The sequence below is a fragment of the Coffea arabica genome, chromosome 1e (assembly GCF_036785885.1).
Source record: "Coffea arabica cultivar ET-39 chromosome 1e, Coffea Arabica ET-39 HiFi, whole genome shotgun sequence".
Taxonomy (NCBI): domain Eukaryota; kingdom Viridiplantae; phylum Streptophyta; class Magnoliopsida; order Gentianales; family Rubiaceae; genus Coffea; species Coffea arabica.
Genome location: NC_092311.1, coordinates 35,556,541 through 35,582,136, shown reverse-complemented (window position 1 = coordinate 35,582,136; position 25,596 = coordinate 35,556,541). Strand labels below are relative to the sequence as shown.

Sequence of the window (25,596 nt, the reverse complement as noted above, 5' to 3'; positions counted from 1 at the left end):
TTTGGTCAAATTTCAATAGGTACATAATGATTGGTAGTCACTGAAAATTGCTGGAGGTAAAAGAAGATTAAAACTATAAACTAATCTTTTGTATAACGATAATGTATACACTAACAGGCGGGTTCTTTCACTTTTACAACTAAAGTTTATAAATTGGTTAAAAGCATATACAGATTGGATAAAAAGGTATTCTTCTAAAATTGAGTAGTAATGTGATACAATTAATAGTCGAAGGCCAAAAAGTATACAAATATAACAGTTCAAGTGCCATTTAGATAATTTGCTAAAATGGCATATCAATTGAAGAACTAGACATTGCTTATTTAGTATCTTAATATCCTCAAAGCTTTCAACAATTTTTTATCACATCCCCCTTTGGCCCTGAAAGAAGTGCTGCACGTATGACTGTTTATTCCAAATCAGTCGAAGGATCATACAAGGAAGGGACCAAATAAAGGTTGTTTTTCCTTGTTGCTGTTATTCCATTATTCTCTAACATGTCCAATTCTTTTGACTCCATACCATCCGGGAGTCTCCAGTTGAAATGACAAAGCAGTAGAGCCAATGGAAGCTCAACATTGACCAAAGCAAATGACATTCCTGGGCAAATCCTCCTTCCTGCACCAAATGGCACAAACTCGAAGTGATTTCCTGTGAAATCAACCAGGTTATTATCAAATCTCTCTGGTACAAAGCTCTCCGGATCACTCCAATGCTCCGGATCCCTTCCAATTGCCCAGAAATTAATCATGACCTTTGTTTTGATTGGTATGGTATATCCATTTAGTTCACATTGCTCCCTGCATTCTCTAGGCAGGAGCAAAGGGAAAGGAGGGTGTAGTCTTAGGGTTTCTTTGGTCACCAACTTCAGGTATCTCAATCCTTGAACATCAGCCTCATCTATGTTCTGCTTTCCCTTGAAGGCTTGCCTGATTTCTCTCTGCGCCTTGGCCATCACATCTGGTTTTCTGATCATCTCTGACATAGCCCATTCAACGGTTGAAGATGAAGTTTCAGTTCCAGCAGCAAACATATCCTGCATTAGTAATGCAACATTGTTCATTATAGTAATAACTTAGTACCCAAAGAAAGTAAGCAGAGAAGGAAAGAATTCAGGGTCCGTAGCATGACTTACAAAGATGATAGCTTTGATATTGTTATTGGTGATTGGAAACTGAAGGTTCCCACTATCTCTAATTCGCAGTAGAACATCAATAAGATCTTCTTGACTAGCATCAGCAACCAACTTCTTGTTCCTAGTCTGGTTCTTGATGTGCTCCTCGATTAACTTTTCAAATATACTGTCCATTTTGTGGTGGATCTTTAGCAATTTAGGCTTCATTCCAGTCAGGACATGAAGAATTTTGTAAGAAGGAAACAGATCAGCAATGTCAAAACCTCCTGCTAAAGCTGCCACTTGCTTCATTAATTGTACGAATTCGTATTGATCTTCTTTGGAAACTTGACCAAATGCTGCTCTACAGACCATGGAACTTGCATATGAGAAAACTTGTTCAGTTAAATTCACCTTCTTACCTGCTAAAGGCCTTATTGCTTCAACCAGGTGCAAAACCTCATCCTGCCTAATATTTTCGAAGGACCGGACACTTTTGGCACTAAGAAGCTCCAATACGCTAATTTTTCGCATTTGTCTCCAATAATCACCATAAGGCGAAAATGCAATATCTTTACTATCATAGCAGATGATCTTGAACGCAAGAAGTTCAGGCCTGGTCGCGAAAGAAAGATCGTGCGTTTTCATGATCTCTTTCGCTAAGTTTGGTGATGTAACAACGATGAGTGAAACTTCACCAAGCTGCAGATGCATCAGGGATCCATATTTTTGAGCTAAGTTTTTCAGACAGCGATGTGGAAGTGAACCTATCAAATGATGCATACATCCAATAAATGGCAGCTTCCATGGACCTGGAGGCAATTTCTGGATGGTTTTGGTTTTCTGGGATCTTTTCAATTCTTTGATTAGAGTCAAGAGAATGGCTGCAACCAAGAAGCAAGGGATGAAATTTGAGGTGATACTCTGAAGCTCCATTGATTGGTGATGGATGAGTATTCTTTCCTCTGAATTTGTCTTTGTATCCACATCGCAAGTTTATAAAAAAATCTTTCATTGTGGCGGTTATAAATATAATGGATTTGAGTTTAAGTGTGTTATAGGCACCAACTCAAGTATACATTAGTTTAAGAGAGTTTTAGGAGATTCACGCTTCATTTTGAAAGGAGTTTTAATTAGGCATCAAACTAAAAGAGCAAGTTATGGGTCTTTGGACCGTTAAATAATTTGTACTATTTAGATTTTTTTGTGTTTCAATTTTAGGTGACTTTTCGGTTTGGAAATTATTGTTTAGGGTTTTGTACTCTCTTTCTTTATATCGAATCACGTAAAATTTTGTGTTTTCCTGTTTGATTTATTTGATTTGTTATTATTTTTATTGGATTGCTAAGAACCATATATTATTCTCGTTACTAATTTCCTGAAACCAGACCTTACAGTACCTATATAATAAAAGTAATTCTTGTATACATTAGACAATGTAGCCATACGATAGAAATAAATTTTATACACACTATTACACACGCATGATATATTCTAATTATTGAGTCCTCGTAAACCTAATTAATTCATTGGTCACAATTCCCAATCTCTTGTCAGTTGCAGAAAGTTTTGGTTAGTTTCTTTTATATTATTCTATTATCCTCTGTCAGAGTAGATCAAATTGCTGAAGCACGAAAATCGACAAGGAACGGTAGTTCAAGTCAAAATAATTGAACATCAAGTTGTCAAGTGGCCAACAGAGTTGTCAAATTCCCTCGTCAAAGTTGTTTCATTTGCAACCTCCGCTGTTTTTGAGAAGGAAAATGACACTCTGGCCGATAGAATGCATCGGACAAAAATGGCCAACAGACGAGGCAGTTTTGAAAAGGGAAAATGATCAATTTAGTCCCTATACTTTTTTTTACTATCAATTTAGTTCTTACATAATTTTTTTAGCCAATTTAATTACTATACTTATTTATCGGTTCCAATTGAGGAAGTCCGCGGCGGCGCCACCTTATAATTCCAATCAAACGTCTAATTGAGCACTTAAGCAGGGGTATTTTGGATACTTCAGCAGGGGCTCCTTTTCAGAAGTAAAAATCAAGACCAAAAGTGACCGGCACACTTTTATCACCACTGAGAAAACCTACCTGAAACCTCAACTTTTTCTTGCAAAAATCGACTGAAATCTTGCAAGAAATTTTCTGTTGGTTATTGACATGTATCTACTTCGCAATATTGCATTAATAATGCAGTGTTCAACTTTACAACTGGAGCTCATGATGTTGCTGTGGTGACATCAAAGTCAGCCTATGATTCCTGCAACACCTCTGCCACCGGAACCACAATGAACACCGGTCCAACCAGAATTACCCTGACCACCCCAGGTCAACATTTCTACATATGCACCTTCCCTCGACACTGCTCACTAGGCCAAAAGCTAGCCATCAACGTCATCGGAACTGCTGCCACTCCATCACCAACTCCGGCCCCCACCAGGCCTCCATCCGGCCCTGCCTCTGCTCCTGCTCCTTCATCGACCGGCGCAACTCCACCTTCCAGCTCTTCCACCCCACCACCCTCTAGCTCTCCTAGCACGTCACCTTCGGGCTCTACCACTCCATCTCCGTCTGGTTCTCCAGCTGGTGTCTCAGCTCCTCCTCCACCAAACTCTGCTCCATCTTTTGCGGTAGCAGTGTTGCCATTCACTTTCTTGTCGATTGCCTTGGCTTTCTTGTATTAGATTTAGCTAGCGACCATTGACGACTTTTATTGTTTGCTATTATTTTATTTTTGTTACCATTTTCGCATTACTGCTATTGTTATTCCATATTTTTCAGTCATCTGTTCGGTATTATTCCGTTAGATTGATTGTCATATTTCAATTTTTCAGCCATTGATTTGATTGATAAATTGAGTAATTGAGAGAAAAGGTGCGTGCGTTTTGACTATTTGTCTAGCTTGTGCCAAAATTTCCAAATGCAAGGGGAAAAACAGACAATCTTGACCACCCGCATCCTTTGAAATCGACTGAAATCTTACAAGAAAAAGTTGAGGTTTCAGGTTTGGGTTTTTTTCAGTGGTGATAAAAGTGTGCCAGTAACTTTTGGTTTTGTTTTTTACTTCTGAAAAGGAGCCCGGCAGTGAAGTACCCGAAATACCCTTGCTTAAGTGTTCAATTAGACGTTTGATCGGAATTACAAGGTGGCGCCGCCGCGGAGTTTCTCAATTGGAACCGATAAATAAGTATAGGGATTAAATTGGCCAAAAAAATTATGTAAGGACTAAATTGACAGTAAAAAAAAGTATAAGGACTAAATTGATCATTTTCCCTTTTGAAAAGACAACTCCTCATATACGAACAGTCCACAGTCCAGCTTCCACTCAAACGAAGAAACAGTACCATGATGAAATTTTAGTTACGTTTGGGGACAAAACCTGACTTGGGGGTGACATTCACAGGTTTGGCTGATTGACAAACGCTGCTGGTACCATTTTTTCTTTTTTGGTGCATGCGTTTGAGTGAAGGGGCTAGTAAGGTCAGAGAGATGGTTGGAAAATGAAAAGGAGAGCCAAAGAAGAAAGCTCATAAGTTTCAGTTGAAACTGATTACATAAATTTGTAAATTCATATAATTTCGATGTAATTGTTCTTTTTTTATACCAAATTAATTGTATAAGTTACAAAATTGAGTTTTATATCCAAATTGTACTGGTTTATACAAGATATTGTAAGAATTACACAACTAATTTGAATTGGACAACAACTCAATTTGTAAAACTCTGAATCCACTAAAAATTGGCATGATTTTAGGCCTATAGCATAGCAAATAGAGAGAGAAATCCAAAAAAAAAAAAAAAAAAAGAAGAAGAAAGATGACACGATAGTGTTTATGTTTAATGCGGATGTCAGGTGCACCACTCCTCCCAAAAAAAAAAAAAAAAAGCCCCACGACGTGATTCATACTCTAGGGTCTCATAATATATTATTATTATTAGTCTACCACTCCTTTCTAGTAGCTGTTTTGAATTAAATTAGTAAAAGATTTATCAATTGAATAGAAGGTGTCTAATTTTTTTTTTTTTAACCGAACGACAACAGTAGATATATTGCATCTGAATAATAATATTTTTACAGGACTGGAGCAACTGCTTCCGGATCATCTCTGGCTAATCTAACCAAAGAGGGAAGGAATCCTTACAAGTGATTTCACTGACCAAGATTATAGCAAATTTTGCTTAACTTGTGACTAACATATATTATAGTTACCTTCACTTTCAACAAAGGAAAAGTGAAATTTTCAGGAGTTTCCTTGGCTGTTTAATGTTCTCTACAATTGTACCAATTCGTGCATCTTCAGCGCTCTCCTGCTCAATCTTTTCCACTATTAGCTTGCAATCTGATTGGATTTCAATTTTTCTCTTTTTGATTTGATGACTGCGGTCCACCAGTGGCTCACTACACCTTCTGTCAGGTCCTGCCCATGCTTTCATGATTCAACCATCTGCCTTTCTTGCTACAATTCCCCAGCCAGCTGTCTTTTTTCTTTGGGTCAAAGTGCAGCATTATTATTCAGCTTAACACCATCATTTTGCGGTGGTTGCCATCCAATATTTGTAGTTTGGTTTCTATCTTCTGTTTCCTTTTCATTTTCCTTTACCTATTACACCATTTGGTACTCCTGCTACTCTTGCACAGCTTTGTTCATAATTATTCCTGGACCTTTCCTTTCGTTATTAAATTGAATCTAGTTCCTTGATTTCCAAATTTGCTATAGAATATTAACTGTTAGTGCAATATGTTCTCTCCCTTCATTCCTCAACTTTGCCTGTATAAGACCATTCCATCACAACCAGAAGTTCTGTCTAAATTCACTTAATCAATCCCGCTTAATTGGTGCAACTCTCCATATCGTGTCAGCATGCTTGCAAAAGAAAAACATGTGCTCTAGAGTTTCTGTTCCATCCCACGCAGCAGACACATTTGTCATCCCCTCTTCCTATTCTGCTCCTTATCAGCTCATTGATAGGTAAAATTCTGTTAAGACACTTCCATATAAAGTGCTTTAGTTTGTGCTTCATATTTAAACTCCAGAGGAACTTCCAAGCTTCAGTATTTTCTCATTTCTACTGTTGTTTTCCTCTAGTTTGTGTTTCCTGTTTTCACTGTATAGTCTCCTGATGCTGAATAAGGCCATACCATCCTATCTTTGCCATCACCAATGTTGACTGGGATATTGGCAATTTTCCAATAGTCTTCTTCATTCAGTACCTTATGTATCAAGTCCATATCCCGTCTTCCATCTTTTATCAGCTTATGAACTTTTTGAATTGGGCAATTTGGTGGTTTTTAAGATATTATCTTTCCTTTACCTCTGTCCAGTATGCACTTGTCATGCCATATATCAATGGTGTGCCCATCCCGTACTTTTTTTGTAGCTCCTCTTTCCAGTAGATCTTTTGCACTGAGTATGCATCTCCACATCCATGAGTCACTTCCTTTTGCTTTCATTTTCCATATTGATTCTCCCCTAAAATATCTTCCTCTCAAAGTTTTGCTCATCATCAGGTTTGGTTTGGTTAGCGTTCTTCATAGTTGTCTTGCTAGCATTGCTTTGTTAAATTCCTGCAAATCTCTGAAGCCCAACCTCCTATCCTTTTACCTCTGTCATTTTTTCCCACCTAATCCAGTGTACTTTTTTCTCTTTTTTAATTCTCCCAACCAGAATATTGCCATCTCCTTGCAGATATCCATACACAGACCTAACTTGCAGCAAGCCATTGCATATGCAAGCATGGCCAAAATCACTGATATCAGCAATACTTCTTTCCCTGCCTGACTCAACAATCTTTTCTTCCACCCTTGCAGCCTGTTCACCGCTTTATCCTTGATATAGCTGAATATCTGTTTCTTGGGTCTGCCAATTGCCATTGGTAGGCCCAAGTACTTGCTTTGCTTAACATCTTTCATTCCATCAAGAGTTCTCAGAATTTCTGTCTTTGTAATCTCCTCTATGTTCTTGCTAAAGAATACACAAGATTTTTCAGCATTGATCATTTGGCCAGATGCCTCTTCATACACCTTTATAGTCTGCATCACCTGTTGTTCCTCCTCATTTGTAGCTTTATAGAAAACAAGGGTATTATCTTCAAAAACAAATGAGACAGTGCTGGACAGGCAGGTACTATTTTCATACCAGAAAATTTGTGATTATTCATGGCCTGTTTAAGCAGACTAGAAAAACCTTCAGAGATTATAACAAAGAGATAGGGTGAAAGGGGATCCCCTTGCCTAAGTCCCCTCTTGGGTCTAACAAAACATTTTTTCTCACCATTTATTTTAAGAGTATAGGTGACTGAAGACATACATCTCAATACCCATTGAGTCCAAGTGTGACAGAACCCATTTTTTGCATAATTTTTGCAAGGATATTCCTTTCAACTCTATCGTATGCCTTAGACATATCTAGCTTAAGTGCCATATAAGCATAATTTCCTTTTCTTTTGTTGTTAAGGTAGTGGATGACTTCATAAGCTATCACCACATTATCAAGAATCTGTCTTCCAGGAATGAATGCTGATTGGTTTGGGCTAATGCAAAACTTGAGATGGGTTTAAGTCTATTGACCATGATTTTAGAGATGATCCTATATACTACATTACAGAGACTAATAGGCCTGTATTGAGACACCAGAACAGGATAGGGAATTTTTGGGATCAAAAGAGTTACAATAGTCTCATTGATAGCTTTAAGCATATTACTAGAGTGAAAAAAGCTTCCAATTGCAGCTATGAGATCATACTTAATAATATTCCAAAACTTTTGAAAAAAGATTGGTGTCATACCATCAGGCTCTGGAGCTTTGTTTGGATGCAAGACGAAGACTGCTTTTCTGATTTCAGCTTCTATCACAGACCTGACTAGCTTTGAGTTCATTTGACTTGTAATAGTCTGGGGGATTTCTTCAAAGATTGCATCACAGTGATCAGGTTGAGTAGTCTTGAAAAGTTTCTGGAAGTAATCAGTGATCTCCTCTTCAATCTCCTTTTCAAAATTACACCATTCTCCGTTCTCTTTTTGCAAATTAGTTATAGCATTTCTTTTCCTTCTACCAGCAACAATGGCATGAAAATAACTTCTATTTTTATCACCTTCCTTCAGCCATTTTATTCTTGATTTTCGTCCCCAAAATATTTCTTCTCTTTTGTATGCTTCAATTAATCTCTTAGGTAATTCGTTCAGCTTGTCTTTCTTGTTTTGGTTCTTCTCATTCTGCAATTATTCTGCACTGCATTTATCTTTTGCTTCAGCTCTTGAATTTCCTTTCTTGCATTGTTCTTCAATTTTCTGTTCCATTCTAGTAAAGCAACTCTGCATTCTTTAATTCTATGCTGTAATCTAAACAATCTAGAAAATCTCTGATTTCTTTCCCAAGCTCTTTTCACCACACACCCTACCTCTTTATACTGTAACCACTTTCTGTCAAAGTAAAATCTCTCCTTTCACATTTTTTTCCCCTTGGTTTTGTTCTAAATGCATGATACAATGATCAGAAGCCTCATTATGGATATGTGTGCATTTAGCTTTGCCAAACTCCCTCTCCCACTCTCTACTGCTGAAAATCCTATCTATTCTCTCCTTGAATTTCCCTTCTTGCTGGCAGTTGTTACACCATGTCCATGGTTTACCCTCAAAAACTAAGTCTACAAGCTGATTGTCTCTTATGAACTCTCTAAACACTATAAAGCTTCTCTCAGATCTTCTTGCTCTACCCCACTTTTCATTCATATCACTAGCTAATTAATATCAACCTACTACCCCATAACTATTTTCTTTGCCCAATAATCTTCCATTGTTGTTCCCTAATCTGGTCATTAATACTGGCACATATACAGATAAGTCACCAGTTTTTGTTCCTGTTATGCTCCTCTACCAGTAATTCCATTGCAAAATCAGTAACCAGAAGTTTGGTAATATTCATATCCTTCCTCCAAATAGCAGCTAAACCACCTGACTTACCCACAGGATCCACTACAAATAGGTTATCTTATTTTAATTTTATTTTAACTTTATTCACAAAGCATTCTCTATTTTTTGTTTCAGAAAGGAAAATTAAATTTGAAAGTGGAGTCTCAACAGCTTCCTCAAGTTAGGAACTGTCAAGGGGCTCTTGGCATCTCGACAATTCAACACAATAACTTTCATAGGGATTTGGGAGCCCCATTAAGGTTGGACTCCACCACCTTCAGCATCATTTCATCGCTTGATCCCATTTCTGTTATTTTGCATATTTTCTGTTTATCATGCTTCTTACTCCAACTCATCTCTTTACTTTCTCCTGCTATATTCTTTGTCTTTTTGCCTTCCATTTCTCCCACGGTTCTCCCACTACAGTCAAATAGTGGTTTCCCTTTTCCTACCTCTCTAATTGGTATTTTCCAGCCTTTTCCACCTTTATAGCTAACCATTCTCTTCTCTTCTCTTCTCCCCTTTTTACTGCCTTGCCCACAGTGTTCATTGCTACAGACTCTATCTATGTATTACACAGCTTTGCATCATCTTGTTCTTTCCACTCTCCTAATTTGTTTCATCTACCCTCATGGAATTATAAATCTCTATTCCATTCTCCTCCTCCTCTATTTCTATACTGTCTGCACCTCCCTTCCCACTTGATCCTATTTCCCCCCTAATTCCACTGTACCACCAGTATTTAATTCTTTTTCCCCAGATACATCTGTCTTTTCCTTTTCCACACCCCTATTTTCCTGGTTTTTTTTTCCTTTTGATTCTTTACCATGCTGCTCCTTTCTTCATTTTTTTTCATTTGTCATTTCTCCTTTGTTTTCCAAGTCAATAGAAATTTATCATTTATCCTCCTTTCAGCTTGTGATTGCCTCTCCTCATCCCTTATAGGGACTTCAGTTTGTCCAATCTTTGTTGGTTTTTTTGTTGGGCTTCTAGCATTACTAGCTCTCAGCAATGCCCCAAACTGAGCTTACCTCCCCAAATGAACCCCTTTTATCCTTACAGCTTTTCTCATTATGACCCATAATCCCACAGCAACAAAAAAAGTCAGGGCACTTTTCATATTTAAAATCATTCCACCTTACTATTCTATTCATTCTTAAAGTTGTGGCCCTCAAAAGAGGTCTAGTAGCATCCATCTTAGCTAAAATTTTTAAATGTTTCCCTTCTTTGCTTCCAGTATTTGGGAAAATAACTTCTTTGACTGAACTAAACACTCGTTCTATCTTTTTGCAGCATCTTTAGTTATCCAGTGGATGGGTAGATTCCAAATCCGGACCCAAATCCATGTTTTGTTAAATGCCTCATTATCCACTTCCAACCCTTCTTTCCGAGGTAGAATAACCATTGGCTGATTGTCATAACCCACGGCCAACCATTCAGGACTTTCCCCTTGTCATGGATGTTTTGAAACATATTAAGTCCTATTTCAGTAACCTTCAACATTTTTTTATTTGGCATAAGCCCACATATTACTAATAAAACTTCTGATACCTATAACATAAGCAGTCTTCTCACCAACAATCTTTCAAATAACACTTCGGGCCGTTTAAGGTTGCAATAACTTATTGAAAAGTATTTCTCTAATAGAGTTTTTAATTTAAAAAAAAAGGTACTTTAGCAGACAAACAAATAGAACTCAAACAAACAGAGATAGGGAAGATGAGACACTGAATCAGAACTCTACAACTAAGGAAATGGTATGAAAGGAAAAAATGATCCAACAGCGTATGTCTGAGAGTTTCGAACAATTGAAGGTGTCTAATTGAACAAACGCGAACAAGGCCTAAGGCCTCGTCTGAGAGGTTGCAGTGTTTTGGTAAAAAAGTAGTTTTAGGTGTTAAAAGTATATTTAAAGCGTTTGGTGAATATTATTTCATAAAATTAGAAATGGAGTTTTTTTGTATGAAAAATACTTTTAATAAACTCAAATTTGGTGTTTTTAGAGTAATTTTTATGATTTAAAAAATAAAACATTAAATTAAATTTTTTAATTTTATATTATAAACTAAATAAAGAGATACATACATTTAAAAATTTTCAAATCACACATAATCCAATACAGTAAACTCTTATTGAATTATATTTCCAAACATCATACTCCTTAAAAGCACTTGAGCACTTGATAGATATTTTTATTAAAAGTTTTATTAAAGAAGTATTTTTCAATAAATCACGTAACTCCAAATGAACTAAATGACGCTGTGATGTATTGCTCCAACGAAGTTGTACGCGTATTTCACCCATGCATACAAACCACATAACTCATACATACTGCGCTGCGCTAAACCAAGTGGGTTGGGTTTTATCATTTATGAAATCATGACATTTTTTGTCTTATTAGTGAGCCGATTGGAGATGCGATCTTACTTGATGGATCGTTGCATTCGTGGATAGTTTAGGAATTGACAAGAAGTTATGAGCTGTGAGTAAATAATTGGCTTACACTTCTCTTGATTATGCATGCATATATTATTAATGGAATACCAAATTCATCGCAATAATTGGGATTTTTAGTACACCTATTGTTGGGATCTGGGCTCTACAGTCACGACTTTTATTATTGGGGCTATTTTCATAAAACGAGGTTTCTAAAAATTTCAAGGGTTAATTACATTTACCTCCCTTGAGGGTTGACCAAATAACGAATCGATCCCTAAGATTTGGACAAATAACAAATTACTCTCCCACGCTAAGTTTGTCAGTTATATGGAACGGAAATAGCCAAAAGTCTGAACAACCCTTATTGATTTCCATCAATTTTTAAAGACATAAAAATAGAAATATGTACTTACCATTTTAGCCTTTAGGCGGGAAACAATATAGACAGAGACTTTATCACTTCAACCCCACAATCCCAACATCAGTTTCCCATAAAGAGTTGGTATGTTATGGGCAATTTCTTTTTTTTTTTTTAACTTTCACATATTTAATTTATGTTAAATACAAAATATACTAGTTTTCCTTTGGGCGCTATTTAACCAATTTTTCCCATAAAGAACTTGTATGTTTCCCATAAAGAGTTGGTACAAAACATACTACAAAACCTGCTAGTTTTCCATAAAGAGCTGGTATGTTATCCGCTATTTAACCAATTTTTCATATTTAAGAATCAAATTTTCAAATACGTTATTTTAATTTTCGTAAATTTCAAATACATTATTTTAAAAAGCGCAACTATCAAATACGTTATTTTAATTTTCGTAAATTTGTTTAAATATGAAAAATTGGTTAAATTGCGCATTAAATACAAAACTTGCCAGTTTCCCATAAAGATCTGGTATGTTATGGGCAATTTCTTTTTTTTTTTTTTAACTTTCACATATTTAATTTAATTTATGTTAAATACAAAATATACTAGTTTTTCTTTGGGCGCTATTTAACCAATTTTTTTCATAAAGAGCTGGTACAAAATATACTACAAAACTTGCCAGTTTTTCATAAAGAGCTGGTATGTTATGCGCTATTTAATCAAATTTTCATATTTAAGAATCAAATTTTCAAATACGTTATTTTAATTTTCGTAAATTTCAAATACGTTATTTTAAAAGCGCAACTTTCAATTACGTTATTTTAATCTTCGTAAATTTATTTAAATATGAAAAATTGGTTAAATAGCGCATTAAATACAAAACCTGCCAATTTCCCTTAAAGAGCTGGTATGTTATGGGTAATTTCTTTTCTTTTTTTTTTTTAACTTTCACATATTTAATTTATATTAAATACAAAACATACTAGTTTTCCTTTGGGCGCTATTTAACCAATTTTATCTTTAAGTTTTTGTGCTCGTTAAACTTGGGGAAAAATAGGGGAAGTCTTTTTCTTCTCTCTTTTTGTACAGATAAAGGTAGGCAAGTCAAACGTGATTGGGATGTGAATGATAAAGAATTATAATCCCAATATTATATATATATATATTTAATGAAAAAGGTATTTTCGAAACTATAATTAATCTTGATGACAGCTGGATACAATAAAGGCAATTTCGTCATTCCTAGTTTTCTTTTTCCTGATGTCAAGTAGAATCACTAACATCTCTTAACAGCAGATGGGTAATTGTTAAATGTCTGGTTATTCAAAGGGGTGGACTGTTATTTGTCCAAATCTCAGGGATCGATTCGTTATTTGGTCAAACCTCAAGGGAGGTAAATGTAATTAACCCAAATTTTAATTGGCACCCATACAGTTTTCAATTTTACATTTACATCACTTATTTTCAATTTTAAGGAGACTTCAGTGTTTTTCTCAAGTGTTCCTAACCATCAAATTTTAGATTTTTTGTTCTCTCTATGGCATTGATTTACTTCATAAGCTTCATAATTAAATTTTCAAGATGAAGTTATCTCCTCTTTATTGCAATTTCCAAGTCCTTTTTTCTAAATTTAATTGAATTTATGATATGCAATGGCCATTTGGAAAAAGGACAGGCCCTTTAACAAATTATGAAAAGCTTTTTTTTGGATGAGTAGTTCGACTTTTTTACATTAAAACTGAAAATAGGGGAGGTAAGTGTAACATTCAAAATCTCAAGGGACCAAAGTGAAATCATCAAAAAAACTCAGGGGGGTTTTTGAAACTGTCCCTTATTGTATAGTGCAATTAATGGCGGAAAATTGGTTTGACTTGAAATTGGATGGATGGAATTATTTGTGACACAATTTCAATAATTTATGAAAATTACTTGTGTTTGAAATTACAAGTTTTTTTTTATGTCTATATTTGTTATTTTAGTATGGATTAATATTCTATACACTAACAGTATTTACATTTTCACCATTAGATACATGATACAAATTTGAATTTGAATTTGAAATCCAAATTTTGCATATGTATTATGCTTCCAATCGTAATAGTTAGTGTATATAAGATTAAATCTTAGTATTTACATATATTTTCTCCATACACATTTATGTGAAATTGTGAATGACAATTGTAGAAGGCGAATCCATCGCTTGGTTTATATGTCCGATTGCATGAAAACTTAATTTCTTTTTTGTTTGATGATCTCTTTATCTGCAGTATGGCACATTCGTCAATGAGAAAAGTGCTATAAGTCAATCTCTATTTGTAGTTTGGGAATAAGCTTAGGACCCTGTTACATATGTGTCCTACAATGAAATAAAATTTTGTGTTCACTAGAATTTAAATCCTTATCCTTATACTACTCCCTCCGTCCCATTGAAAGTGTCATACTTTCCTTTTTGGTCTGTCCCAAAATTAATGTCACTTACCACAATTGGCAATAAAAACTTTCCCCCATTTCCATCTCATGCCCTTAAATATACCAGATTCTTTTAAGATTTTGATGGGCCCCAAAAAGTTACAAGGATTGCACTTGATATGCGTGAGTTTCACAGCAAATGGAAACAATGGTCGTGCAAAGAACATTCCAAAAAAGCGGCTGAGACATTGTTTGAAACATGGGTCCCACAGGTCTGTCACCACTCCATTATCATTCTAATAGTCAATAAGTTACGCTGCTCCATAGAAACCGGATAGGGGCATTGCTGGAAGTTACACCAAAATCGTTTGAAATCCAGACACTGTTGAAAATAAACACAACTCCCGAAGTGCGACAATTATTTCGGGACGGAGGGAGTATATAATAACGAGTTTAAAGGAAAAATGATCTTTGGATTTCAACCGCAAAGATAGGGGCATTTTGGAGTTGTGAGGTTATCTGAAATGTTGTTATAACAGAGTGTACAATTGTTGATACAACTTTTGTTTTTAGCTTTGGCATAAATAGTCTTCCATGTGGTAAATGCCTATAGAGCGTTGTTTGCAAAAGGAGTGGGCATTGTAGGAATGTATCATTATTTTAGTTGTATTAACAGTGGATACAAGTGATAACAGCATTTGTTCCACTGAATTAATGTAAACATCCTTAATTCATAACTAAACTTAGGAGAAAGTGGTTTATTGACAAATTAGTGATAGGAATTAATTAGGGAGTGGTATTTGGGAAATGCCATTTTGTTGTAGTGACCCTTCAAGCAGTTGGTACAAGTGCTAGTAGCCTTTGTGTTGGTGTAATTACTTAAAGCTCTTTAGTTCTCAATTAAGGCTTGGAGAACATGGTTTATGACAGTTTCATGTCTGAGCATTAGCTTTAGTTGCACCTCTCCATATGACTTTTGCTTCAAATTCTACTGTTATGATCTTTCAAGCTTCTTGTAAAGGTTTATTTGTCTTGGTTGTGTACTCTGCTTTCCACCATGCTCGTTGGGCGAAATTATCCCTTGTGGTTCAGTTTGGGGTTCAGTGTTGTGGGTTGTATCCACTTTGATGGTGTCATCTATCTTCTTAAATGGTAGTTTTTGTTATGAATTCAATGGAGGCATTGTTAAATTGGGTGTTATTCACATAGAATTATTTTTTTGGTGTGATTGTAATGGCGTGAAATTTATTTTGCTATTAGTGTGTAGTTTATGCTGTTGATTTCTCATTACAGTGTAGTTTGTGCTGCTGATTTACTTTGCTTATAAAAGTCATTCATTTATGTATGTATTTATATGTGAGATTGTTTGGCTTCCGGAAATACCTGATGCATTTGATTAGTAGCTTGTTATTTGTATCAGTGGTGATTTGCTTTGGCAATAAAATTGATCTATTCGTGTATTTATATGTATGGTTTGATGGTTTACTTCTGGGCATACCTGACATTTGATGGTTTACTTATGGGCATTTGTTTGCTCTTTCGTTGGATAGATGTGCTAATTTTAATGTTTCTATATAAGTGACTAAATGTCAAAAATCTGTCTATTCATCTTATTATTAATACCATTACCTCAACAGAATTGTATTACTATTCATTTCACCTATTAGTAAAACAAATGACCTCATTTACAACAAATTTTTTTGGTTTGGATTTAGCTATAATCCAATGAATTTTGACTACAATAAGCACCCTCAGCTACAGATAAATTTTTAAGTGTTCGTTAACATATTCGATTCTAGTGTAACTAAATTCAAGAAATATTTCAATTAACTTATAATTTAGTCCTAGTAGATAAATTTTTCTTCTTCAAATTCATTATAAAAATTCCTTGGATTTAAAAACTCAATTACAAAAGATATGAACTTTTTAGCTTAAAATATGAATTTTTATTAAAAATATATAAAAAATGTATTTATTTCTCTGAAAATAATGAATAGATTTATTTCAATTTAGTTTTTCATTCTTATTTCAAAAAAATTTTAATTGAATTGCATCATTTCAATTTGTGCAATGATAATTTTAATTCATTTCACCTATTAATAAATTTATGTTAATTCATTTTCTTATTTATGTTGTTATTACATACTGTAAAACACAAAGTACCAACTATCTTAAATTACATGTACCAAACTCCCGCGCGTTGCATGGGCCCAACCCCCTAGTAAAATAAAATAAACCCCAAATTTGGTGCTCACATCCAATTATTGATTGATGATACCTCTAATCCAAACCAATCCCTTCTTAAGATAACTGAATTGCATTTTAAATTCTTAAATTTGTATACTTTTATCCAACAATTATTAAGTGTAGTCTATCAAATCAACCCCTGAGGGTTCGTTTGGTTCACAGACCAAATGAGATGGAATGACTCATTTTCGAGTTGTTATTCTCGGATTGAATCATCTTCGAATTAATAATATAAGTTATCTAGTGTTTGGTTGATTCTGGGTTGGATAAGATATATTGGACAATAATCTTATCTTGTGTTTGGTAGGAGATTGCATGAGGTAGAATTATTGTTTTAATGACCAAAGTGCCCCTTAATTTGCATATCCTTTTTAATAAAATAATTTAATATTCTATAAAACATAAATAAAAAAACTTAATATTTTAATAAAATAATTTAATAACAATTTTAATATTTATAACTTTTATTAAAATAGAGTATATTGAAATGTTAAAATTATAAAGTAAATCAAGGATTTTGATATATAAAAATTTGTATTTACTCAAACTCAGCCCATTCGGGCTCTTAAAAATAGATTTTGACCGAATTTTTGAACCTAAATTTGAAATTTAATTAAATAATGGGCTGAGTTTTGACTAAGTGAGGATTAAATCGATTAAAACGTAACCCATTTAAGTGCTTTAAATAAGTCGAGTTCAAGATAATATAGAAGATTTTTCTTTGGACCTAGTTTGAACTTAATTGCAATCCTCATTCACAAAGTCCAATTGATAGGGTTATGTGTTTATATAGAATTTGGTTGTGAAAATAAGCTTAGTAAGGGCAATTTAGTCCAAGGGCAATATAGTTCTTTTATTATGACGTTAGTATAAGCAAATTAGTCAAAATTTTAAATTAATTAATAGGTGTAAATTAGTCAAAAATTTTAAAATAATGAATAGGAGCAAATTAGTCAAAATTTTTAATATAATTAATAGGGGCTAATTAGTCTATCTATTATCATATTATTATGTGAGAGTATGGTTATATAATAGTCAGTATGAATTTGTATCATTCATAAGGGTAAATTAGTTCAAATATTGTTATATTGGTAGTAGGGGCAAATTAGTCAAAAAATTTTAAAATTAATTAGTAGGGGCAAATTAGTCTATTCTTGTTATATTATCATGTGGAAGTATGGTTATATAATTATGAGAGTATAAATTTATACCATTTGTAAAGATAAATTAGTTTAGAGTTTTATCATCCTATTTGTTACTCATTTCCGGATGACCAGCATCACATCCCTTATGGGATTGTTTTATCCCATGAATAGGGAATTAATTCTGTTAATTGGAATATGTCATCCCATGTATAAAATGCAACCAAATATGGGATGATACACGATGATTAATCTAATCCTGCGTCATCCATAAACCAAACGGATCCTGAACTTATTTAAAGTGTATGCTTTTAGCTCCTTCATCCACTTTACGCTTCAAGGTTGATGGAAAGAGCAACATGAGCGGTAGACAGGCCCAAATCAAAAGGTTTTTAGTTAACATGGTAAAAGGGTAGATCCCCAACCAGGGGTTTCTTGATTCAAAACAAATTAGACCAAAAAAATCATGTATCCAGTATCTTTATGATATGAAGTGTTCATCAGTATAAAATACTAGAGCGTTTGATGTCAATTAGGCTTTGAAGTAGCTAGTAATAGTAAAGGCAGTGCAAAGTTTTGCTGTGGAAATTGGAGTGCTTTAGTCTTATCTACATGATTTACTAAAACTCGCGGTCAAATTTAGCATCTATGTGAAAAACTGAGTTCGTTAGGTGTAATTTCATCAAAATTTGATAGTTGAATAGTGATGGTAAAGTGTAAACCGTTAGTTAACTGTAATGACCGGTGTCTGGAAGTTGCAACAGTCACCGGACGTGGCTGAAGGAAGAAGAAGATCAAAACACTGTCATTTTGCAGTGGATTCTACTAAGATTGACAGCTAAAATTGACTGAATTGCTAAAACTACACGTTTTTTATGTTCGGCGATACCAAAAAACTTACTCTTTAGGTATTTTGCCAAAAAGATATAGTTTAAACAGACTACATGTACTTATTGCACAACTTATTTGAGAATAGCATCTCAATATCCACAAAGCTTTCAACAATTTGTGACCACATCCCCGTCTGACCCCGAAAGAACTGTTGCACATATGACTGTTTTCACAAATCAATTGAAGGATCATACAAGGAAGGAACCAAATAAAGGTTGTTTTTCCTTGTTGCTGTTATCCCGTTGTTCTCTATCATGTCCAAGTCTTCGGAGTTCATACCATCCGGGAGTCTCCAGTTGAAATGGTAAAGTAGAAGCGCCAGTTGAAGCTCCATATTGACCAAACCAAATGACATTCCAGGGCAAATTCTCCTTCCTCCGCCAAATGGAACAAACTCGAAGTGATTTCCTGTGAAATCAACCGAATTGTTATCAAATCTCTCTGGTTCAAAGCTTTCAGGATCACTCCAATACTCTGGATCTCTTCCAAGTGCCCAACAATTTACCACGACCTTTGTTTTGATTGGTATAGTATATCCATTTACTTCACATTGCTCCCTGCATTCTCTAGGGATGAGCAAAGGGGCAGGAGGGTGCAGTCTTAAAGTTTCCTTGATCACAAACTTCAGGTATCTCAATTCTTGAACATCAATTTCATCTATTTTCGGTTTTACCTTAAAGGCCTGCCTGACTTCTTCCTGTGCCTTGGCCATCACCATCGGGTTTCTGATCATCTCTGACATGGCCCATTCAACAGTTGAGGATGAAGTTTCAGTTCCACCGGCAAACATATCCTGTTTTAGCAACAATATTGTTGATTAAAACAATTTGTTTACGAATGGTCAAACAGTCCCAGAGAGTTTTGGAGTTAAATACGTTAAACATACAAGAAAGCAGAGAAGGAAAGAATTCAGGGTAGTTTGACTTACAAAGATGATAGCTTTGATATTGTCGTTAGTGATCGGAAATTGAAGGTCCTCACTATCTCTTATTCGCAGTAGAACGTCAATAAGATCTTCTTGATTAGAATCAGCAATGAACTTCTTTTTCCTAGTTTGGTTCTTGACGTGCTCCTTGATTAAGTTTTCAAATATAATGTCCATTTTGTGGTGGATCTTCTGCAATTTAGGCTTCAGTCCAGTCAGAACATGAAGAATTTTGTAAGAAGGAAATAGATCAGCAATATCAAAACCTCCTCCTAAAGCTGCCACTTGCTTCATTAATCTTACAAATTCGTATTGATCTTCTTTGGAAACCTGACCAAATGCAGCTCTACAAACCATCGAACTTGTATGTGAGAAAAGTTTTTCAGTTATATTGACACTCTTGCCTGCCAATTGCCTTATTGCTTCAACCAGATGCAAAACCTCATCCTGTCTAATATTGTGGAAGGACCTAACACTTTTAGCGCTAAGAAGTTCCGTGACGCAGATTTTTCGCATTTGTCTCCAGTAATCACCATAGGGGGAGAATAGGATATCTTTAGAATCATAACAGACGATCTTGAATGTGAGAAGTTCAGGCCTGCTAGCAAAAGAAAGATCGCGTGTTTTCATGATCTCTTTCGCCAAATTTGGTGATGAGACAACAGCAGCTGAAACTTCACCAAGCTGCAAATGGATTAGAGGTCCATGTTTTTGAGCTAAGTTTTTCAGTCTACGATGTGGAAGTGAGCCTATCAAATGATGCATACATCCAATAAATGGAAGCTTCCATGGACCTGGAGGCAATTTCTGGATGGTGTGGGATCTTTTCCGTTCCTTGATTAAAGTCAAGAGAATGGTTGCAAAGAAAAAGAAAGTGATCAAGTTTAAGGTGAAACTCAGATGCTCCATTGATTTGTGATGAATGAGTATTTCTCTCTCCTACTTCTATATATATATCTATCATATGATACGTCACATATAACGTTTGCCTACAGAAGTTTGATAATGTTACTCTTCCATGTGAATCTCATTGATCGGTTGGCGTGCGTACTTTGTGATAATCTTTTGTCATCTACAGAAAAATTGGTTAGTATTATCCTTGGCGAGGTTTTACCATATATTAAATTTTAATAAAGACTAAATACCCCATTTTCTACAAGTATACAGATCGTTTATCGATTATAGAGATATTAAGTATCAATCACACAAGAAAGATTGTCAATTACTGATGGTTTTCAAACTCCTTTATTATTTAGACTATCACAAGTGTAAGAAATTAAATCTACACTACAAACATGAAATAAAAGTAATAACAATAATAATAGAAGGCTCCAAGAATTATGGAATTTCTCACTACTCTTGTAAGTGAAATTATCGGTTAATTGAATGTTATTATCTTGATTAGTTATGGTGTAATTTCCTAATGTATGTGAAGCATATTCTCGCAGTGAATCAATTATTCTTATAGTTAAGTCATAACTATTCTCGTAGTTATGAAATTAATTACAAGTTTATTTCTTCTGTGAAATTAAATGGAACAAACTATTAAAACTACAAATGTGTACATCTACTCTCGTGAGTGCACTCCATAAGTTTACACTTTTTTGAACTAGTATCAAATCCTAATTCTCATTACAAACTTAACACCTTATGATTATCACAATTAATGACCAATTGATCATGATTAGAAAAGCAAAAGTGTTAAATAACTTGCTCAAAAATACAACTCAAATAACCATGAAAAGATCACACAACAATCATAGAAATTCATCCACATCCAAGGTATAAAAGCTAGCATAACATGAAAGGCACGAAAATAAGATCCAAACTATAACCAAACATTAAAATCAATATAAGAAATAAAGTGATAGGAGAAATGTCACCCTCGTTACATTAGTTCCAAACTCCCCATCTTCATTCTCAACATCATCTATGCTTAGTTATATACAAGATTTGGATGAAGTAAATTATACTAATCTACCCTAACTAATGAATTAAGGAAATTTTAATGAAAGACTACATTTATGTATTGCTTTAGACTCCAAAGTTATACGAAATGTTTTCCAAAGCCTCTATTTATAAATGAATCAAGATCTAATCAATCATGTTAAAGTTGTGCAACTTGTATCTTGAAATTGCCAAAAGATGCTTTTTCAAGTTTTTAATGTTACTTCTACAGAAACTGACCAAAATTGATCTGTAAATGAGATGGAAAAGCTGTGTGAAAACTGAGCAAGTGGCTATACAATTTGCACAACTGTTTTAGAATACGCAAATACGCACCCTCAATACGCGAGTGAAGGTTGTGTATTGAGCCCATGTATTGCTTCCCCTATATTTTGTTTGTCTTTTTCTACTTCAGCTAAGCGTATTGAGCCCATGTATTGCTTCACCTACATTTTGTTTGTCTTTTTCTACTTCAGCTAAAACAAGAAGGTAAAATAGAGGTCCCTATGTATTTAGGTCACGCATTGCACCAAAAAAAAAACTGCATTTGTTGGCCTAGTCATCTCCAAATCATCCTCGAGTCGTGTCTAATATTATTGCATGAATCCTCCGTAGTCCAAAATGATCATTAATCTTCAAATCCTACAAATGCAACAAGTTTTAGATATTAAATTCTTCAAATGCAAGTTTTAGCTATAAAATGAAGCTCATAAAAATAAAGACTTAAAGAGCAAGTTTCATCCTTAAAAATCCTAAAATCACACCAAACGTAAAAAAATAAACATACTTAAAAATGTACAAAATAAACAATTATCAGATAGCCCCACACTTGAATATTGCTTGTCCTCAAGCAATAAAAAATACTAATCTACAATGATCCGAAAAGTTTGGAATAACACATGTACACAATTTGAATTTGTTCCCTCAAAAGAAGGTAAATAACCATTATGAAATGATTCATTTTGCCTCAAATACTCATAATATCAAGCAAAGGAAAAATAATTATACCATAATTTGAACACATCAACTCAACTTCTCATCCTCACCCAATTTCACAAGTCAAGTAGCTCACAAGGTCAATAAAATGCTTTTCTAAACCCATGATCATCTTTTATTCAAACTCAAAAGAGAGTTATTCATATAACATATCAAACATTCATTCACGTTGTGAAAATGTCTTTTGACACAAAAATCGATATTTTTAGATGAAAATCCTCGATTACTCAACATTTCACATTTATCGATATTTTTAGATGAAGATCCTCGATTACTCAGCACTTCAAAATTTTCTATTGCTTTGTATACTCTTAATTTAAGTACCATTTTATGCGAAGATAAAAACTTTTGGTTACTAAGTACATGAATCATTGGAGTAGAACTACAACTTTTACACTTCTTCTTTCTTTTTTTTTTCTTTTTTTTTTAAAAGTTAAGATAGTAAATAAACATTCCCTCAAAAGGATAATCATAGGAAGAGAATTTGCATTTATTGACCACATTTATCGCCCAACTATGTAAAATCAAGTAAAAAGAAGAACCTTCATCAAACACGCAAATTTTAGGTATAACTTTCTGCACTTTACAAGATATACTTTCCTAAAAAGGTAAGAATCCTTAATCACATTATAGCTATTTCCAAGTTAAATGAGAAGTGAATTTCTCAAGTCACATATATTTACCTTAAAAGTAAAAGAAATTTGAATTACTAATGGTATGAAACTTGTTACCCTTATGATGAAATTGAAAATTTTTGGGGCAAATTTGAAATTTTGGATAAGACTTTGAAAAAAATTTGGTAGAATTTCCTTATAATTAGACGAAACTCCTGCCAGCAAACCCAATTTTGAAAATTTTCAAAGCACAATAACATTTTCAAGCACAAATCCACTATTTCCAACCAACAAATCAATCACATATAACGCATATAATCTCAAGTTCTCTCCCCTTTCCTGCCCCCCCCCCACCACAATTAAAATACGCATTGTCCGCAATATGTCAAAAAGGAAATCAAGATAAAGAAAGAAATACTTCCCTATTGATGTGATTGAAGTGAACAATATGAAATTCAACAATTCATCATGAAATTTATGATCCATTTGCCTCAATTCTACAAAAAAGAAAACTTAATGAGTTTCATTTGCAATCAATAGTACCAAAAATGTGAAAATGAGAAACAAACTATTATGGTTCAAGAAATGCAAAAGTAATAATAAAGGCATTAATAAACATGAAATGGCGATCCGTAACTCAATGCCTTTTGTCTTGGTGTTGTACCTGTATAAAATTGACAAGAAACTTCTCAAGGTACAATGAAACATTTCACTTCATACAATTTGCCCTAAATACCTAACTTTTCAATTATAATGCATACATCTTTTTCTAGATATTTACCATAGCATAAATGAAACTAATTGAAGAGCAAAATTAAATTAAGAATCATACATTATGCACATGTTCAAAGGAAACTCCTAAAATTCACTAAAATTGCAAAATTCTTTAAATATCCAACATTTATCATTAAATCATGTTCCAAATGAAGATGCTTCTTCAAGTTTCTAATGTCACTTCTACAAAAACCAGCCAAAATTGATCTGTAAATGAATCGGAAAAGTTGTGTGAAAGTGGAGCAAGTGGCTGTGCAATTATTCAGAATATGGACCATCAATGCACGGGCTAAGGTCACATATTGAGCCCACATATTGTTTTCTTTGCGTTTTGTTTGTCTTTTTCTGCTCCAGCTAAAACAAGAAGGTAAAAACAGAGGTCTCTACGTATTTAGGTCACGTTTTGCACAAAAAAAAAAAAAAACAGCATTTGTTGGTCTAGTCATCTCCAAATCATCCTCAAATCGCGTCTAATGTTATTACCTGAATCCTGCGTGATCCGAAATGATCATTAATCTTTAAATCCTACAAATACAAGAAGTTTTGCACATTAAACCACTCAAATGCAAGTTTTGGCTATAAAATGAACCTTGTAAAAATAGAGGCTTAAAGAACAAGTTTCATCCTTAAAAACTTTGAAATCACACCAAAAGTAAACAAATAAACATACTTCAAAATATGCAAAATAAACAATTATCAATCCTTGACTTGAGTAATATTAATTTATTTCCACACCTAAAATTGACGTGGAATAGTAATTTATTTGGTATTTAGAACTAGTGCGATTGGTGCAATTGCAGGTGCAGAAGCACCATACAATTGATAGCTTGGATCAGACCATCCAAGCCGGGCTTGATTTATTTCTAATAATGGTCCAGCTCAGGCCGAGCTCAAATGGCCTGATTCGAGCCGTCAAAAGTTCTTTGTACTTGTAGCTGCAACTGTAGAGAACTCGAATCCATTTACTTGCAATCATTGCACTTGTTGTCGGACCCTTATTAAAATTTGTTACTTTCACTGCCTCCATTTTGTTTGAGGAAGGAAAATTTGGTGGATCTGGTCCTCAGCAGACAATTCCAATATTTTTCGGGGTAAAATGATGATTTTAAATTTTTTTACACATTAATCCAATTTGTTTACATCGTATCTAAAATTATATTTACACCCTACTCCAACTTGTTTATACACTTGGACAAATTAGTGTGAAATGGGACATGTGAAGCCCATTACCACATTAGGTGTGCATATCTAATGGTTTATCTTATGCATTAGCTGTAGAAAAATGATGCGGTACCGAAGTGTGAGAAGGTGAAGGAATTACACGAACACGCTCAAAATGAGAAACATTACATGAATGAATTCTGGAAACACAAGGTTTAGACAAATTTTACCCAAGGGCACAGCTTAGGAACATGGCAGAGCCATTACACTCAAGAGAGTTAATTTTCAATAATATCGATAGTAGTCTATTAATAACAACCCTAAATATGCCTGTTTATAGGCTACAATAATATCCTACTAATCCTACTAAAAAGGAAATAAAAAATACAAGAAAACCCTAAAATGAACAAAATATCGTATCTAGCTGCAATGTTGATCCACGGACAGACCTAATAGGGAAGAGGGGCAGTCCTGAAAGTTCATGGCCAAAATTTGGCACAAAAAAAAAAAGGTTCAGATTTTATCTTGTATCTCATTTTTCACATCATACGTGAGACCCACAAAATTTTATTTTATAGTTATGCGTTGTTGAAAGTGAATTACATCATGTACAGATAGAGTTATGTCGTATGCATTTTGCACAAAATTGTCCAGAC

The 25,596-nt window shown here is 34.3% G+C and overlaps 3 protein-coding genes across 3 annotated transcripts; all 3 read right to left on the bottom strand.

The window, feature by feature from the left end:
• Nucleotides 1–189: 189 nt before the first annotated feature.
• On the bottom strand, nt 190–2,096 carry LOC113702332 (premnaspirodiene oxygenase-like). The gene is made up of 2 exons (XM_027223487.2): nt 1,136–2,096; nt 190–1,036 (listed from the first exon to the last, which is right to left on the bottom strand). The coding sequence occupies exons 1-2, from the start codon at nt 2,048–2,050 to the stop codon at nt 410–412; spliced, it is 1,542 nt and encodes a 513-aa protein (XP_027079288.1). The 5' UTR covers nt 2,051–2,096; the 3' UTR covers nt 190–409.
• Nucleotides 2,097–6,724: 4,628 nt separating this feature from the next.
• LOC140016814 (uncharacterized) lies at nt 6,725–9,575 on the bottom strand. Its single transcript, XM_072070732.1, has 3 exons — nt 9,478–9,575; nt 7,720–8,165; nt 6,725–7,203 (listed from the first exon to the last, which is right to left on the bottom strand). Exons 1-3 carry the CDS (start codon nt 9,573–9,575, stop codon nt 6,725–6,727), a joined length of 1,023 nt encoding a protein of 340 aa, XP_071926833.1.
• An 8,968-nt stretch (nt 9,576–18,543) lies between these two features.
• Nucleotides 18,544–20,379, bottom strand: LOC113693524 (premnaspirodiene oxygenase-like). The gene is made up of 2 exons (XM_027212055.2): nt 19,452–20,379; nt 18,544–19,316 (listed from the first exon to the last, which is right to left on the bottom strand). Exons 1-2 carry the CDS (start codon nt 20,355–20,357, stop codon nt 18,693–18,695), a joined length of 1,530 nt encoding a protein of 509 aa, XP_027067856.1. The 5' UTR covers nt 20,358–20,379; the 3' UTR covers nt 18,544–18,692.
• Between the last annotated feature and the right edge of the window lie 5,217 nt (nt 20,380–25,596).